The sequence below is a fragment of the Mesoplodon densirostris genome, chromosome X (genome assembly GCF_025265405.1).
Source record: "Mesoplodon densirostris isolate mMesDen1 chromosome X, mMesDen1 primary haplotype, whole genome shotgun sequence".
Lineage (NCBI taxonomy): Eukaryota > Metazoa > Chordata > Mammalia > Artiodactyla > Ziphiidae > Mesoplodon > Mesoplodon densirostris.
In genome coordinates this window covers 121146838-121166148 of record NC_082681.1, presented here as the reverse complement: position 1 = coordinate 121166148, position 19311 = coordinate 121146838, and the positions used below count along the sequence as shown (strand labels likewise).

At 40.8% G+C, this 19311-nt stretch overlaps 1 protein-coding gene across 7 annotated transcripts in view; it reads right to left on the bottom strand.

Annotated features, from left to right (window-relative positions):
* Positions 1-3748: 3748 nt before the first annotated feature.
* The window catches only part of BCLAF3 (BCLAF1 and THRAP3 family member 3), a 65226-nt gene continuing 49663 nt past the window's right edge, over positions 3749-19311 (bottom strand). For 5 of the 7 annotated variants that reach the window (XM_060087886.1, XM_060087885.1, XM_060087889.1 and 2 more), the window contains exons 12-14: positions 13978-14133; positions 12427-12600; positions 3749-4650 (exon numbers count right to left, since the gene is read on the bottom strand). In XM_060087886.1, coding sequence (XP_059943869.1) covers positions 4621-4650; positions 12427-12600; positions 13978-14133 — 360 coding nt within the window. In that variant the 3' untranslated portion in view covers positions 3749-4620. The remainder of the gene's footprint in view (positions 4651-12426; positions 12601-13977; positions 14134-19311) is intronic. The other 2 variants (XM_060087888.1, XM_060087891.1) reach the window with 2 other exon arrangements.

Below are 19311 nucleotides of genomic sequence, written 5' to 3'. Positions count from 1 at the left end.
ATTAAAAAAAAGAGAAATGAAACTGAAGGTGCTGCTCAACTTCAGATTAATATTTTTTCATCATAAGGTCTACTGGTTCCTAAAAGACCTAAGTAAGCCAGTGATTCTCAAACTCTTGAGCGAGCATCTGAATCCCCTGGAGGGCTTGTTAAAACAGACTTCTGGGGACTTCCCCGGTGGCGCAGTGGTTAAGAATCCGCCTGCCAATGCAGGGGACATGGGTTCGAGCCCTGGTCCGGGAAGATCCCACATGCCGCAGAACAGCTAAGCCATGCGCCACAACTGCTGAGTCTGCGCTCTAGAGCCCGTGAGACACAACTACTGAGCCCACACACCACAACTACTGAGGCCCGCGTGCCTGGAGCCTGTGCCCAGCAATAAGAGAAGCTACCGCAATGAGAGGCCTGAGCACTGCAACGAAGAGTGGCCCCCGCTCACTGCAACCAGGAAAAACCCGCGTGCAGCAACAAAAGACCCAACACAGCCATACATACACACATACATACATAATATCCAGTATAAAAAAAACCAGACTGTGCTGGGCCCCACCCCCCGAACTTCTGATTCAGTAGGTCAGCGGTGGGGCCAAGAATCTGCATTTCTAACAAGTTCATGAGTGATGCTGATGTTGTTGGTTGGGGAACCATACTTTGAGAACCACTGCATTAAGGTCAAGAAAAAGACTGAAAAACTTAAGGTTGGACACTAGGTTTTTTTTCTATTTTATATAATACAATCTTAGACACCATAACTTGACATGACACCTGCCCATGAAAGATGAGGTGGTTAGTTCTTAGAATTCATCCCATTTTCCCCCACCCCACCTCACCCCACCCCCACCACGTCCCGACTGATTAACGTACTTCCATTTTTGTCATGATTTATAACATTTACATTCTATTCTACAACTCTGATTCCTCAGTTTTAAAACCTTAGTTGTGTACTTTAACGGATTCAGAGCTAATAACCATTCCTTTTGGTGGGACTTCGTTGGGGAACCTGGTATCCTCTCTCGTCTGGGTTCCCATTAAGTGTCCAGAACTGGTGCTCACTGGACCAAAAGGTGTATCTTATCCTGTGAGCTGTGGCTTCCCCAGGCTGCTCTGCGACCCAGAGAACGCCTTGTTCTGGTGAATCTTTCCCCTTTCCCTGAAGTCCTGAGACAGAAGCAAAGCCCTCACCTTCCCAAGGATTTTCCTTGACTCTCCTCTGTATGACCTGGTCACCGTACTAGTCCCTTTGTACATACCAGGGCTCCACATCACTCCAGTTTCTTCGCTCAGTGCTACTTAAGGGGTGGAGGGGGGCTGCAAGTCACACCTCACCTTGCTGCATTGGCATCTTCTCCGTGCTTCCTTGTTTGGTTGCTGCTGGCGAATCTGTGGCTGCCCTTTATTGAGTTTGCCAGATAATGGAAAGGGAGAGTTTCTGATCCAGCTTTACTCTTCCTGCTTCCTTCCACCTGAAAGTATCCCCATCCTTTTTCTAAAAACTACTGAAAAATGTAGGATTTATAGGGTAAAAGATGGTCCATATGATGCATCTACATAAATCATTATAATGTAAATATAATAGTTTTTTCCAATAGAAAAAAATGTATCCTCCAAAATATTTATAGTAGTTTTATCTGTGATAAGATTATGGCTGATTTTTTAAAAACTGAAATTTACATTGACATAATTATAGATTTACATGTAGCTATAAGAAATAATCCGGAGATCCCATGTATGCTTTACCCAGTTTCCCCCAACCCATCAAATTTTAAAACCAGCAAAACCACCAATGGAATAGTGCCTCTTTGAGGTCTGTGAAACCAATAAGAAAGAAATGTGACCAGGGGATGCTCAACCAGGAATGCCAATTTCTCTCTCAACCTTTAGTATATTACGCTTGGTATAGCACTTCACACTATAGGTTGCAGTTCTTTGTTTTTGTGAACCTCTTCCCCAACAGTCAATTAGGTGTCTCAGAGCAGGAACTGTGTCTTATTACCTTTGTCTTCCAGGGCCAGAGAAGGGCCTACCACACAGAGGAGGAAGGTGAGAAGGCAATGATATGTGACTTATCAAAATAACTTTTCTTCTGAAGTCTTACGCATTCAAGAATTCAAATTCTTTCCAGTCAATAAAAAGTGCTATGGATAACCTTTTGTTCAACCTCCACACAAAAATTAGATATTTAATTCCTAATAGACATAGTCTATTTGTTACTCATTCGTGCAACTAATGTTTAATGAGTTCCTACCATTTGTCAAGTAGGATGCTGGCAGCTGGGAATGCTATGGTGAACGAGACAGACATGGTCCCTCTCCTTATTTTATACTTTAAATTATAAAGCAAGCCCTTCTTTTTAGCCATTAGATCTTATGCACTCAATATTTTCTAAATACATCCATGCTACAAATAGGTATTTTGCAAATAACATGCTTTTTGCATTTTTAGACAGTACCAAAAGTATATTCAAATATGCCTAAATAGGAAACCGGTTGTGGAATGATTAATACTGAATCAACCATTTTACCCTTAAGTGCTACAATAAGTAAAAATAGAGCTACAGAACCAACTTTGTTTACTCAGTTACATTTCTTTTTTTTCTCTTTTTTTGGCCGTGCCGCACCATGCCGCGCCCAGCACCATGTGGGATCTTAGTTCCCTTACCAGGGATCAAACCTGCATCCCCTGCATTGGGAGTGTAGAGTCTTAACCACTGGACTGCCAGGGAAGTCCCCAAGTTACATTTCTATGTTTAATGTCCATTTTCCCTATCAGGCTGTACGTACCAAAAAGGCAGGCTCTATGTGTCTTGTTCTCTTGTTCATTGCTATAATTTTAGCACAGAATCTGTGCAATAAATATGCATTAACCTAATGATGAACTATTCGAGGATTTTAACTGTTCCTCAGAGTATGGGAATAAATGAAATAAATTATTTTAAAATTTAAGGCAGATGTTATGGGTACTTAACACAATACAAAGTTGTCATACTGCTGTGTGCATGCATTTTTTTCTTGCCATAAGTAGAATGTAAAAAAAAAAACCAAACTGGGCTTCCCTGGTGGCGCAGTGGTTGAGAGTCCGCCTGCCGATGCAGGGGACACGGGTTCGTGCCCCGGTCCAGGAGGATCCCACATGCCGCGGAGTGGCTAGGCCCATGAGCCATGGCCGCTGAGCCTGCGCGTCTGGAGCCTGTGCTCCGCAACGGGAGAGACCACAACAGTGAGAGGCCTGCGTACTACTAAAAAAAAAAAAAAAAAAAAAAAAAAACCTGACCTATAGAGACAGTACACAGCATAAGACAGGCCATCCATCTAAATTTATTACCCGATTTTAATGCATCAAGCAGTCTTGCCCCCTTACTGCTGACCCACTAAGGAAATGGCTACTCTATCTTTTAAAGGCATGTTTACAAAATTAAACGTTTGCAATAAGATTTTTCATGATCCAGTCATGAAAAAGTTAAGTTCTTACCAGATTTTGATGCAGAAAGTTCTGTCTTTGTAAGTGCAAAACAGTGGTTTAAATATCAACAGATCCTACCAAGGGCTGTAATTCTCACACGAAATTAAAATAATGTTCTCACAAACTGGCAAGTAACTGCTTCAAGCAGAAGGAGCAACAGTATTTTATTTAATTATAATTAAACATTTCACAGAAGTTTAATTGGGAATGTATATGTACTATTAAGCAGAACACAGAAAACATAAAGAAATAAGGTATTGAGACCTAAAATATCATTTAAAATCCTACCAATGTTATCTTACACATAGTAGGTACTCAATACAACTGAACTGAAAATAAACACTTTATAATATGTGCTTGCAAAATGTGTAATGCTGTAGTAGTAAAGTACAATTTCTGAATATGAGATTTTGTCTGTCAGTTTTTTTTAAAAGCCTTTAAAAATATGATATGCATGAGCTTACCCTGAGGGAAAGTAAGATGGAATACAGATTATAAAATCTTTATGTATTTTCCACAATAGCATTTTGAAGTTGGAAAAGAGCAAATAGTTGTGGAAAAAAACTGAATGAACCAATTACTAAAAATTCAGTGCACTCATAACTACCTGATGGAAAATTTGAAGCACCTTTTCTTACGTCTTCTTATGTCATAATATGAAATTATGAATTATATAGACCTTGATCTTCAGAAGCTTAAGAAAACTTCAAGTTGTAAGCCAAAATGTCATCAGAAAAAAAAATCTGGTATAAAAATTGCTATGTAAGGCCACTGTTTAAAGTTCTTTCATGTACAGACACTATACAATTCAGGTACTTTTGTTTTTGTTTTTATTACATAAGCAAAACTTTCAACATAGAAACGTCTGGATATAACTCAGTTCTCTATGAAACCATGCTCAGAGAAAAATGCATCAACAAATAATGCCCTTTTGAGACTTTTTGCAAAAGAAGCTGTAGTTAATACAACTTTTAAATTGAATACTGTAATTTAAAAGCAGTTGTTAAGTGTAAAAAAGTTGCAGCATTCCACTACGGAAAAATAAAGTCATTTCATCAAGATAGTTATAGTATTAGTGCTTTATTGCCAATTCTAACTCTTGACAAAAAGATGCTCCCAAATACCATCCTGTAGTGTCATTTCCATTTGTAACAATTCAAGATTAGAATGCTGGGGCAATGTTTGTATATTCCTATTGAGAGAAAACAAAAGAAATACAGACTTCAAAAGAAGCATTGGTTAAAACATCTGAGCTAGAGTTTTGTTTACATTGCAATTTTCAAAATATTTTAATTAATGTATTACCACTTGCACTCAAGATCCCCACAAAGCTATATGGATTCCCAAAGACACAAAGTAACAACGAAACACATCAAAGCAGATATCAAATGATAAGTCAGTAGGACAAAAAATATATATGGCACTTGATAGGCTGGTATTAGTAAGCTAATGAAAACAGCATTCTGCTATTTGGGCGAGTTTCACTGGGGACATCACTGACAAAAAATCAAGACTCTTAAACCTTAGTCCCTCAAGAACAGAGCCTGATGTGACACATGCACAACCTCAAATGGGTACTTTATCTTTGTCATCATATGGTATCTAATTCTAAAACTATATGGACTCTTCTAGCATGACTGGTAACAGCAGAGAAAGCTATTAGAGCGGGGAAAGCTTTCCTGCTTTTGGATGGTTACCTACAATGTACGAAGATGTATGGCTTCAATAAACACAGGAAAAGGAATTCACAATAACAGTAAGACTATGATTAAAGGATAACAAATGTGAATTCTATACTGTGATGCTATGCAAATTGTTAAATTACCAGCCACAAACTGGACATAGGACCATGCAACTAATAAAAGAGCAAAAATGGTAGAATGACATGTTTTTCTGGGACATTAAAAAACTTATTAATACATATATCCTTACCTTTTACTAGGATCTTACATTATTAAAACTGAAAGAAATTTAAAAGTTGATTTATTTTTTGGCACTTATATTAGTATGGAAACGTTTAATTCCAAACAAAAACAGTACTGATAGAAAATTCTTCTTTCTATTTTGGTTAATGAAATGTTCAAAATACACGCATATATATTTTTGTCAACATCATTCCTTTAAACAGAGCCAGAATACATTGTATTCTATTTCTTTACTCATTATATAATATAAACATCATTTACATTGATCTTCAAATAAAATATCTGTTGCCTACTAACAATTGTAAAAGGAAACGCTAACTATAATAATTCTGAAAAACTTTTTCAACTGAAATATCTTGTTTATAAAAATGTGGAATTATTCTGAATCACATTCACCCTTGACATGGCTTCTTCTACACTATCTCTCGGATTGATCCCTGCATTCTCCCAGTTATTTGAAAACCTATTATAAGCAGAATGCTGAACTAGACATACGAGCATCACCCTCCTATAGGTTTTCATAACTTGACACTTGAGTCAAATGTTTCCTTGTTTATCTTCCTGCACCTCGCCTCCTCCCAGAACCTGCTCACCCAGCCATCAGCCTCAAACACCACTTTCTCCTTCTCAGTCTAGGAAGATGTCCTACTGTCACCACATCACATCCTCTATATTCTACCCAGATTTCCAGGTCCTCTATAAGTTGCATACCCCTGTCTCTACCCAACTCCATATTCTACTCCCAAAAATGGATCTTTGGCTGTAGCCCATTCTAAGTCCTGCTCTCCATGACTCAGCTTACAACCTACCTCTTTGGTGAAGAGAGTAGAAATCACAGTACTTAGTGTACATTCCCTGACCATTTCTAACACACTGATCCTTTCCACCTCTCTTTAGGCACTTATCATCTGTGAAAATAAGCTCTTCAAAAATATGGCTGTGCAGAAAAGAGTTAATATAGCATACCTGACCGCTATGGTTTGAAAGCCCTGATTATAAGGTTGGCCCTTGGCTGGCATCTAAGAACTTAGATTTCAGGAGGGTTCCCACCACTGATGAGTGCATAAATTGTGCAAACAACATGGTCTATGCTGAACACCTGCTTTCTTGCTCTGAGTCTGGAATGTGGTACGTGCCTGGCAGGGGGTGCCTACGTGACCAGCACTGGGCACTGAGTCTCTAACGAGCCTCCCTGGTTGGCAACATTTCACGCATGTTGTCACAGCTCGTTGCTGGGGGACTCAGGCACATCCTGTGTGACTCCACTGGGAGGGGACTCTTGGAAAGCTGCACCTGGTGTCCTCTGGACTCACCCGTGTGCCAAATCCCCGTGCTGATTGTGTTGTGCAGCCTTCCGCTGGGACATCTCAGCTACGAGCACCACCACATGCTGAGTCCTCTGAGTCCTCCTAGCGAATCACTGAACCCGGGGTGGTCTTGGGGAGCCCTGACACCATTGCTGCTGTTCACTAACTTTTCAGAGCTATGGATGTGTGTGTGTGTGTGTGTGTGTGTGTGTGTGTGTATGATTAGATTAGATTCCATTCAACAGCATTTTTAAAGACAGACTATATGAAAGGTAATGGGGGAGACATAACGCTAAGGAGGTACCCTCTGTCCTCAAGGAGATGATCAACTATTTGGGGAAATAGGAAGGTAAACAGCAACAGTTAGAGACCAAATGAAACAAGAGCTAAAGAGGGGGCTTTGGTAAGGCTTTATAGTGGATCATAAAAGGAAAGCAGGGTTTAATAAGAAAAGAATGAGGATCAGGAGGCTATTTCTAGCCAAGAGAACGTCAGCAACAAAGACAGAAACACATGAAAACGGGCTTCCGTGGCGGCGCAGTGGTTGAGAATCTGCCTGCCAATGCAGGGTACACAGGTTCGAGCCCTGGTCTGGGAAGGTCCCATATGCCGCGGAGCAACTAAGCCCGTGCGCCACAACTACTGAGCCTGCGCTCTAGAGCCTGCGAGCCACAGCTACTGAGACCGTGTGCCACAACTACTGAAGCCTGTGCACCTAGAGCCCGTGCTCTGCAACAAGAGAAGCCACCGCAATGAGAAGCCCACGCACCGCAATGAACCGTAGCCCCCGCTCACCGCAACTAAAGAAAACCCGCACGCAGCAACGGAGACCCAATGCAGCCCAAAATAAAAGAAATAAAATTTTAAAAAATACATGAAAACATATATTATGCTCCAAAAAACAGAAGGTGCATGGAAAAGTATGGTTAGAAAGGCAGCTTAGGGCTGGACCTGGCTAACAAGTCTGGTCTCTTTTTTTATAGGCAACAGAATCCTTGGAAGGTGTCTGCACAAGAGTGATATGACTCAGACTGTGTTTTGGGACAATAACTGTGTTACTAGTGAAGGAACAGAATAAGCAAATCACAGGAGGCAAGGGAGCAGGTTAGAGGCTCCGAAGATTCCCCAAACAAACCAGGAATACCTAAGAAGGTAGCATACAGTAAAGGTGGCATTTTCAATCAGTGCGGAAAGGACAAATTACTCAATAAGCAGTGTTAGAAAAATTGACTGGGAAAAATCTACTGGGAAAAAAATCAGATCCTGCCCTTATATTGTATTGTAAAAAGAAATTCTAAAAGGAACAAGTATTTATATGTTAAAAAAGTAACCATAAAACCACTTAAAGGAAACACAGTAAGGAATTTTTATAAGCATAAACATGATATGAAATCTAAAAGCCATATAGGATTAACTTGACAGGTTCATGAAAATTTACAAGTTCTGTAATGTAAAAGCCACCATAAACAGCCAACTAACATGAAATAAACAGGAGCAAAATATGATAGGTTAATACCCTCAGTAAATCAAGAGCTCTTAAAAATCAGTAAGAAAAAGTACCAACCCTCAACAGAAACACTGGTAAAACATAGAACTAAGGAAATTGAGGGAAGAAATACAAATGACACATAACATAAAAAATATGTTCACATCATTAATAACTGAAGAAAGGCAAATGAGAACTATCTCCTGCTATTAAACTGACAACAGATAATAGAGATTAATAATGTGGAGTGCTGGCTAGGGTGCACGTAAACAGGAACTTTCATGTACTTCTGGTAAGAACAAAAATGAGTAAAAAGGGAGCTATGGCAAGGTACCAAAATGTCAATGTGCACAGTGGTTTAACGGAAATAATGAAAACCTGTAAACTATCCTGAAGTCATCAACAGACGCTTGGTTAAGTAAGTCAGTAATCATCAAACTGGGTTACACATACCCTTAGGGGTATATGAAGACTTTCCAGTGAGTATGTGGGTAGACAGTTTGGAGGGAATCAATTTCCAGATCTTCAAATTCTCAATGTTTGCTTTCCAAAATAACCTGCCTGTACAATCGGTTAAGGCTGATTCCCTACCTCCCACTTTTATACTAGGAAGATACACCTTCTCATCCTGAATCTTAGTACTTTGCATTACCTGGGGACCCAACCAAAAGAGGGGGAAATTGGAAATACTGGTGACGGTGCCAAGAAAGTGAACCAACCCTAGCAGCTAGTAATAAATAGCATACTTCTGCAAGTCGGATGCTTTCCATTTCTTTGCTTTCGTTTAATTGTAGGAGGACAAAATCAAGCTGTCAGTAAAAGAACATTCAAAATACTTTTTGAGGATAGATCACTAAGTGACTTTTTGGCCTATAATTTAGAGTGAGTCCAAAGAATGGAGTGGCATTGCTATAATAAAAGTTCTTTCTTTCCCATCTATACAATCATATAAACAAGGTTTCTCAGGACTTACATTTATAAAAAGAAAAAATGGAATTGATAATTGAACACTATTATTCTACTACTAATAAGTAATATTTATCTATGAATACCTGAACTAATTGAAAAGAGAAATGCATTTCCAATAAAACTTTTGTCTGATCAATACTTAACAAAATCTGTAATACATTTACGTTATTTTGATCAACTGTAATGGTCATTCAGTCCAGAGAAATATTTAACACCTAATAGTCACAGAAATCTATTAATATTATGTGTCAAATTTGATTTGGTGAGCAATAAAAGACTTTCAAAGATAAAAGTCTATGGGGCAAACAGAATGGAATCCAAATTCAACGCCAAAAAAAGGAATGATGTAAAATTTCCCACTTGTTAAAAGAGCTCATCTGTGTACTTTAAAAAATGGATGTTAGTTACCAAATTCCTGTGGTGTGCAGGTTCACTGAAGAGATTTAAAACAATGATGTAACAGTTTTATTTAAGACTCTCTATTTACAATATGCCAGAAATTCTATCCTTTATAAGAAGTTAAACTTATGATTAAAAAGTATTAGATACCAACCTAAAAATGTACAAGGAGGTAGATAATTTTTCATAATTTTAGGGTATGTAAGCAAAAGAGGTTTGAAAAGCACTGAAATAAATAAGACATCCATAGAGTGGAATGATATGTGGCTATTAAAATGAATGAATTGGATGGAGCAATGGATGAGTGACACAAATAAGAACACCTGGGACAATCGCAGTCAGAAGGAAAACTGGGAGGGTTAGTACGACAAGTTTCTAGCTTGGCTGGCTAGCTGTGAGAGCTACAGACCCTGAGGAGACCCAGTGGTCTGGGGAGGAGAGCAAGTGCGATTTTATCTTTAACAGCTTTACTGAGATATAACTCACATACCATACAGTTCACCCATTTAAAGTGTACAACTCAATGGTTTTTAGTGTATTCACAGAGTTGTGCAACCATCACAATAATCACTTCTTTTGTGCCCCAGCATCCTTCAGCTCGAGGGACACAGCAGCAGTATAACAGGTTCTTGCTGATTCATCTGATCTTGGTTCCTGTTCTATCTTTGTACCCCATGACTTTCATGGTTTTTTTCAACCCCAAAAGCCATGAATCCCGGTCTCTAACTTCCTTCTCACAGTGTCCTTCTGCTCTCTCCTTCCCCCCTTTCTATCCAGGGGCAGAGCTCTGGTAGGCACCGAGCTGACAGGTACCTGGGGACTACTGGAGAGTCTAGGATGCTGAGGAACTCCATGTTTTCCTGACCAAACACAAAATTGCTAAAAGTTTTTCAGAGGCAATGTTCCCAGCGGGGGCTTCATGAATTTTGAATAGGTTCTCCATCCTAGTCTGGTCCATAGTCAGACCCTCAAGAGTTTCTGAAAACCTTCTATATGCTTGTGAATGACAGTGGATAAAAGACAAGCTTCTTTCCAGGGGGTAATAGACATTTCTCCCATCTCCTCATCTTCCACCCCAAGCACAGAATCCAAGAGAAAGGAAACATAATAAAATGGAATTTGGGTGCCAGAACGGGGTTAATATGACAAGTGCGTGATGAATGAGGAGGAAGCATTTTAGTTCTGTACTTTACTAATACTCCTTGGGAATCTTACTACTTTGTAGGCAGCTGGGGAGCTAATTCAGTTTTAGGGAGGCCACGATTATTCTGGTAAGTGGACAAGAGGACATATCAGGAGCACATCTAGGATCTCCCCAACTCTTGCCGGAAGCTGTTTGGCCCTGGACACAAGAAGCACATGTCTGATGGCACAGTAAACAGACTGTACTATAGATGAACATTGTAAGAAATTCAAGCCATGACTGATCAGCCCAGACATTTCAATATGGTGGGGGAGTGAGGAATCCAGACAAGACCAGTCTAAACTTTCCTGGTGGACTTTGAGGCATGTGGAAATACATAGGTTCATATCTAATTTCAGGTTCAAGAAGTTCCAGGACACCTAGATTAATTAATTAACCATGCATCCTTAATCTAGTTGGTGGTCTAATAATGAAAACAATGAACTTTTGTCCTTAGTAGGACAAAAAGCCAAAGCAGGGTACAGATACTGCCTGGACTGAGACTTCTCTCCAGGGCAGGACCTTCAAAGTTCCCCCCCACAATGCTAAATCTTGGGATGAAGCAACACTGGAAGAAACCAAAGATTCCAGGCCTTCACCTCTTTTCTTTAGGGCATGAAATCCAAGGTAAAATGGAGTAATAGGTCTAAATTGTCAGTCTGTACATATGGAATGGGATTCCAGGGTAGCACAATACTACTAGGACAGCTCTAAGGCCATGTAAGCCGTAAGTACCTAATTCACGGTTTGCAGGGCAGAAATAGAGACAGAGATGTAGAGAACAAATGTATGGACACCAAGGGGGGAAAGTGCTGGTGGGGGAGTGGTGGGATGAATTGGGAGACTGGGATTGACATGGATACACTAATATGTATAAAATAGATAACTAATAAGAAAAAAAAAGTACCTTAGTTCAGACCTTGGCAGAAACAGAGCAGGTGTGATGCCTCATTCCTTTCCCTAAAGGTTAGGAGAGTGTGGAGCCCAACTGTTCAGAAGGGTGCTAACAGTAGGGTGCCTGATTTCACGCCATGCTCATAGAGGTGGGCCTAGTTCAAACACAAATCTATACAAAGCCTGGCTATGCCTTGCTTGCAGGTACTGACAAGTAGCCAGGCTGGAAAAGCTCATGTCAAAGTAGCTACAACATGAACATCTATGAAGCAACATCCAGAATGGTAGGCCCAAGAAAAAGAGTAGTAGACACTGGTTCTTTAAAAATCTAGTGTGTGGCGACGACTTCTAAAGCTCCCAGTTGGCAGCAAAAGGCAAGAGGAAGTCGAGGCTGTGATCTGCCCAGGACCCTAACTGAACTGCTACATTCTAGATGATACAAAAAGCCTAGGCCCTAAAGCCTGGAGACCCATAGCAGGTTGTGGCTCTTTCTAGGACACACTGGTTATGTCCTAAGATGAAGGCTTGATGTCTGGTTTCTACTGGTTGTTAAGTGAGGCTGGCAGGCAATGTGGTCTGGAAGAACTGGGAGGCCAGCAGGAATGGGGCAAGCTGAGGCAAAGAAAAGGATGAGGAAATGGAGCAGGTTCAATGAGAATATAGAAACGGCAGGCTGAGGCAGACAGTCAAGTAAGCACTCAGGAGCCCCAAATCATCTAAAAAACAGAGGTAAAAATGGAGCTAAATGAAGCTAACAATCAAAGTTCAGCACAGAGCTAACAGAAGAAAAACACACAGTATGTACCTGAAACCCAACCTTGCAATTGAGGAAAAGGCTTGCCTCACCCTTCCTCCTCGAGTGGGGATCAATGACCAGCTTCCTTGAGAACAGCCAGGCTGCCACCTGTGACTGGGGATGAATGCCTAGAAGATCTGCTGCAAAGAAACTTGCCACATGAGACAGGAAGAGAAGCAGCACCTTGGTCCAACATAGGGAGGTGTATGAGAGGGGAAAATGACTCCAGTTACATTCATGTTTTTAAACAAGAGATAGCTTTCCTAACACCAAGAGTGATATACACAGTGAAATTAAAAACCTCTTTTAAGGCACTCAGTTAAAATTAAGGGGTGGGAGAAGTTACAGAAGATATTCTATTCAATGCTAAAACTTCAAAAAAAATCAGTTGTCAACTCCATTCTACTGGTCCATCTTTTGAAAAATAAGTTTTACTAAAATCACTAAGTAAGCTCAGCATAAAGTCTTCACAAGCATGAATACTTATGGGAACACTGAAGGTTAGAAAATGTATAAAACCACAATTAGATTATTTGATAGCAACACTAGATATACATCATCTACTCAGAAGAAAATATTAGCCCCAAGTTATTAACAAAAATGAGTCAAAAATTGACAAACATGCCTCAACAGAAGTAATGCTATTGTTCTCATTTAAAATATAATTTGCGGGCCTCCCTGGTGGCGCAGTGGTTGAGAGTCCGCCTGCCGATGCAGGGGATACGGGTTCGTGCCCCGGTCCGGGAGGATCCCATATGCCGCGGAGCGGCTGGGCCCGTGAGCCATGGCCGCTGAGCCTGCGCGTCCAGAGCCTGTGCTCCGCAACGGGAGAGGCCACAACAGTGAGAGGCCCGCATACCGCAAAAAAAAAAAAAAAAAATATATATATATATATATATATATATATATATAATTTGCAGACGTTATTTTTATATGATATTTATGCTGCATTTTCAAATACCAACATGGTGAATTTAAATAAAATCAATCCACAACTAAAAGAGTATGCAATCCAAACTATCAAGTAATGAAACTTTTTATTAATAGTTAGAGTTAGCATATAGTAGTGACGGTTGCACAGCACTGTGAATGTAATTAATGCCACTGAATTGTATAAAGATGGTTAAAATGGCAAATTTTATGGTATATGTATTTTATCACAATTAAAAAACATAAATGAATGGGAAAAAAAGAAAAGTTAGTGTATTTTGTAATTATGTACCCTTTTTATGTAGTCAGTTCAAATAATTTTTGGTACCTAGAAAATTCACATTGTATCAGGCTAAAATATATCAGCTAAAAGTCTTTACCTGATTTTCCATTTCAAAGATTAACCATACAACAGAAATTCTAAAGTAAAAAGTTCAAACAGCTAGCATATTCAAAGTATTTGAGGTATAATACTAAGGCATTCTTCAATTATCATGCAGTAAGAACGTTGATATCTAGGTTGTTTCTTAAGTCAAAATTACATTACAAACTGAATTTATCTATTAAACATAGATACTTTAGGAGTTCAAAAGTCAGTCAATATTTTTAAATGATCATAATCCAACTAACCTTTTTTTTCCTCAGTAATCTTTCTCTGAATGTATTAGTGATAAATCCGCTTGGACCAGCAAACCGTAAACGCTGATATTTAGCCTGAATGCACAAGCTCTTCTGTACTAGGCCTGATTTATACTGGGGCTGAAATGCGCCACCTCTAAAGTTGGTCTGTAAAGGAAAAAAAAATTAGATGTTAAAACTATAGCTTCCAAGTCTATTTTATTAGTATAAGAAAGGGGAGGGCTTCCCTGGTGGTGCAGTAGTTGAGAGTCCGCCTGCCGATGCAGGGGACACGGGTTCGTGCCCCGGTTCGGGAAGATCCCACATGCTGCGGAGCGGCTGGGCCCGTGAGCCATGGCCGCTGAGCCTGCGCGTCTGGAGCCTGTGCTCCACAACGGGAGAAGCCACAACAGTGAGAGGCCCGCGTACCGCAAAAAAAAAAAAAAAAAAAAAGGGGAAAAGGTCTGGAACTTAGAGCTTCCCTTAATTCTAAGTACTAAAGATATTTAAAGGGAAAAGGTTAATGATGGTAATAAAGCATGTTTTCCTCAAACTAGCTTCCTAGTTTATTTTGTATAATAATAATTTAAAAATATTTCATATAAATGAATTTTTAAAACTATTAAATTAAAATTTGAAATTCTTGAAATTTATCATACTAAGAAAAAGACAACTTTAAAAACCTCAGAATTATCCTTCTGATTCATAGTGAAGTATATCAAATCCCAACTGGGTGGGGGAAGACATTAAGTATCAACATTTATTTAAAAATCACAAACTCTCTTGGGACTTCCCTGGTGGTCCAGTGGTTAAGAATCCACCTTCCAATGCAGGGGACATGGGTTCGATCCCTGGTTGGGGAACTAGGATTCCACATGCCGTGGGGCAACCAAGCCCACGTGCCACAACTACTGAGCCTGCGCTCTAGAGCCCATGCTCCACAACTAGAGAGAAGCCCATGCACCACAAGGAAGAGCCCGTGTGCTGCAATGAAAGATCCCACATGCTGCAACTAAGACCCGACACAGCCAAATAAATTTAAAAAATTGAAAAGAAGAATCAAAAACTCTCTTAACTTTACTCTTGTTAGTACCTTTTTAAAAATATATATTTATTTATTTATTTGGCTGTGCCAGATCTTAGCTGTGGCATGTAGGATCTAGTTCCCTGACCAAGGATCGAACCCGGCCCCCTGCATTGGGAGTACGGAGTCTTAGCCACTAGACCACCAGGGAAGTCCCTCTTGTCAGTACTTTTGAGTCAATCTTTCTTTACCATAAAAATCCCACTACAGCACATATTTTCAAGATAAGAGCTATACTTAACAAGACATTTCCTGACCTGCATACTGCCCAATATTACAATAGACATAGAGGACAATGAATATTTGTGAGTATCCCATGTGGGACACGTACAAATGGTATCTTACAAAGGAGTTATTATAAAAATTAAGTAGATTCTTCTTTCCACAATGATTTAACAAATGGGTATGCTATACATAATGATACACAAAAGTGTATTAAAAAGTATTTATGCCAGGCCTATTTTCCAATTATTTTCTTAAGGCTACAAACAATTTCAGGTAAAACAGAATTATAATGAGACACTATAATTTTGTTAAAACTATCTGCACCAACTTGATACATCAGGGCTAATCTTGAGATTTACATTGTCCATTTTTACATATCTAATAAGGTGATTACTATCTGGCTTTGAATTAGTCCAATTTATGTAAAAAGTAAATTTTAATCAAAGAGCTCCTTTTCTTAGGAAGGATTATTTCTTCCCCCTACTTTACTATAAAGAATTGTGAATTTCTAAACAACCATATAACATTACACAGCTTTAAATGATTGGTCAAAAGGAAAGATTAATGCACATATTTTGAAAAACATTTTTTAAATAAGTTAATGTTAAAGACCTTTCCCTTAAGGAGAATGGGTAACAGGAAATAGATCTTATAACAGTCTTAGAAAAATTACTACAATTGACTATATCTGACCAATGAGAAGTGCAACATGTAGGGAACACTTAAATCTGAATGCCCACCTACACCGTTTCTAAGTTATATAGACGTTACATTTTTAGTTGATTTTATGTCTCATTACTTAAGAGATTAAAAGATGGTATAAAACTTTTTTTTAAAAAATATTTATTTATTTGGCTGCACTGGGTCTTAGTTGCAACACGTGGGATCTTTGTTGTGGCATGTTTTAGTTGCAGCATGCAGACTTCTTAGTTGCGGCATACATGTGGGATCTAGTTCCCAGACCAGAGATTGAACCCAGGCCCTGTGCGTTGGGAGCGCGAAGTCTTACCCACTGGACTACCAGGGAAGTCCCAAAGTATGTTTATACAGTCTATGGCCCTAGCTATTTTTGAAAACCTAATGTCACACATGCTTTTAGGTACATGAACCACTGGCTAAAAATGTTACCTGTGCAATGGTTACAAATTGTGTTACTTCCACTGAAAAAAAAATCTTTTTTTTTTTTGGCCCCACCATGCAGCTTGTGGGATCTTAGTTCCCTGACCAGGGATTGAACCTGGGGCCCTCACAGTGAAAGGGTAGAGTCCTAACCACTAGACGGCCAGGGAATTCCCTGAAAAAAATCTTTTGACATCAAGAATTTTGACTCACGAAGCGAAAGTATTAACAGAAGATCACTCAAGTACACTCCAAGTCTACGGTTTGGAGATCATTTATACTACCTTTCTGCTCATATTAACTTCCTCCTAATGAGCTAACTACTCTAGCTAGACTGCCTGCTACTTTCACCAAAAAAAACACCTCAGGTTCTTGGGCTTCCCTGGTGGCACAATGGTTAAGAATCCAGCTGCCAAAGCAGGGGACATGCGTTTGAGCCCTGGTCTGGGAATATCCCACATGCTGCGGAGCAACTAAGCCCATGCACCACAACTACTGAGCCTGCACTCTAGAGGCCGCAAGCCACAACTACTGAAGCCTGCGAACCACAACTACTGAGCCTGCACGCCTAGGGCCCGTACTTCTCAAGAGAAGCCACCGTAGTGAGAAGCCCACGCACCCTGTGCACTGCAGTGAAGAGTAGCCCCCGCTTGCCGCAACTAGAGAAAGCCTGCGTGCAGCAACAAAGACCCAAGGCAGCCAAAAATAAATAAATAAATATAAATAATAAATAAAAAGGTTTAACAATAAATAAATAAATAAATAAATATTTTTTAAAAACCCCCAAACAGGTTCTTTTCTTTTCTGTTGGGGGGGAGGGGAAAGAGACACTGTAGAGTGGAAAAATATGAAAAAAGGACCTATCATAAGCACGAAATTCAGTCAAAATGGATTTAAAAAGCACCTCAATTTATGACAGCAAGGAGACAGAAACACAATATTTTGCACTATAATTCTTATTCCATATGTTTGGGGGATGAAGTGTTCTGCAAAAACAAACATGTTCATTGATTAAAAGTATCACTGACATCAGACATAGCTGTACAAATAATTAGAATGTGATGAAATATGCTTTAACAAAGCTTGTTGGACCAGAGTCTTTCTCTGATGATCCAGAAGGCCTCTGAGGGTTGTGTGTCTATGGGCAGGGTTTTTCAATCACTGAATCCTGGAGAAGGCTCTATAGCTATGTGCTTACATCTCAGAGGTAAAGAGGCAGGCTTAAAGGGAAGGTCTGGGGCGGGTGGAGACTGCGGGTGGCGGAGGGGGAAAGATTCGGAGCCCCGGAGGAGAGCACAGCAACAGGGGTGCAGAGGGCAAAGCGGAGAGATTCCCGCACAGAGGATCAGTGCCGACCGGCACTCACCAGCCCGAGAGGCTTGTCTGCTCACCCGCCGGGGCAGGCGGGGCTGGGAGCTGAGGCTCGGGCTCCGGACGTCAGATCGCAGGGAGAGGACTGGGGTTGGCGGCATGAACACAGCCTGCAGGGGCTAGTGTGCCACGGCTAGCCTGGAGGGAGTCCGGAGAAAAGTCTGGACCTGCCAAAGAGGCAAGAGACTTTTTCTTCCCTCTTTGTTTCCTGGTGCGCGAGGAGAGGGGATTAAGAGCGCTGCTTAAAGGAGCTCCAGAGACGGGTGTGAGCCGCGGCTATCAGCGCGGACCCCAGAGACGGGCATGAGATGCTAAGGCTGCTGCTGCCGCCACCAAGAAGCCTGTGTGCGAGCACAGGTCACTATCCACACTTCCCTTCCAGGGAGCCTGTGCAGCGCGCCACTGACAGGGTCGCGGGATCCAGGGACAACTTCCCCAGGAGAACGCACGGTGCACCTCAGGCTGGTGCAACGTCACGCTGGCCTCTGCCGCCGCAGGCTCGCCCTGCATCCGCAGCCCTCCCTCCCCCCGGCCTGAGTGAGCCAGAGTCCCTGAAGCAGCTGCTCCTTTAACCCCATCCTGTGTGAGCGAAGAACAGACGCCCTCCAGCGACCTACACGCAGAGGCAGGGCCAAATACAAAGCTGAGCCCCGGGAGCTGTGCGAACAAAGAAGAGAAAGGGAAATCTCTCCCAGCAGCCTCAGGAGCAGCGGATTAAAGCTCCACAATCAACTTCATGTACCCTGCATCTGTGGAATACATGAATAGACAACGAATCATCCCAAATTGAGGAGGTGGACTTTGAGAGCAAGATTTATGATTTTTTCCCCTTTTCCTCTTTTTGTGAGTGTGTATGTGTATGCTTCTGTGTGAGATTTTGTCTGTATACCTTTGTTTTCACCATTTGTCCTAGGGTTCTATCCATCCATTTTTTTGTTGTTTTTTTTAAAAAACTTTTTTCTTAATAATTATTTTTATTTTAATAACTTTATTTTATCTTATCTTGCTTTATTTTATTTTATTTTATCCTCTTCCTTCTTCCTTTCTTTCTTTCCCCCTTCCTTCCATCCCTCCCTCCCTCTCTCCCTTCTTTCTCTCTTTCTCTCTTTCTTTCTACTTTTTCTCCCTTCTCTTCTGAGCCGTGTGGATGAAAGGCTCTTGGTGCTGCAGCCAGGAGTCAGTGCTGTGCCTCTGAGGTGGGAGAGCCAAGTTCAGGACACTGGTCCACAAGAGACCTCCCAGCTCCACGTAATATCAAACGGCGAACATCTCCCAGAGATCTCCATCTCAACACCAACACCCAGCTTCACTCAATGACCAGCAAGCTACAGTGCTGGACACCGTATGCCAAACAACTAGCAAGACAGGAACACAACCCCACCCATTAGCAGAGAGGCTGCCTAAAATCATAGTAAGTCCACAGACACCCCAAAACACACCACCAGATGTGGACCTGCCCACCAGAAAGACAAGATCCAGCCTCATCCACCAGAACACAGGCAATAGTCCCCTCCACCAGGAAGCCTACACAACCCACTGAACCAACC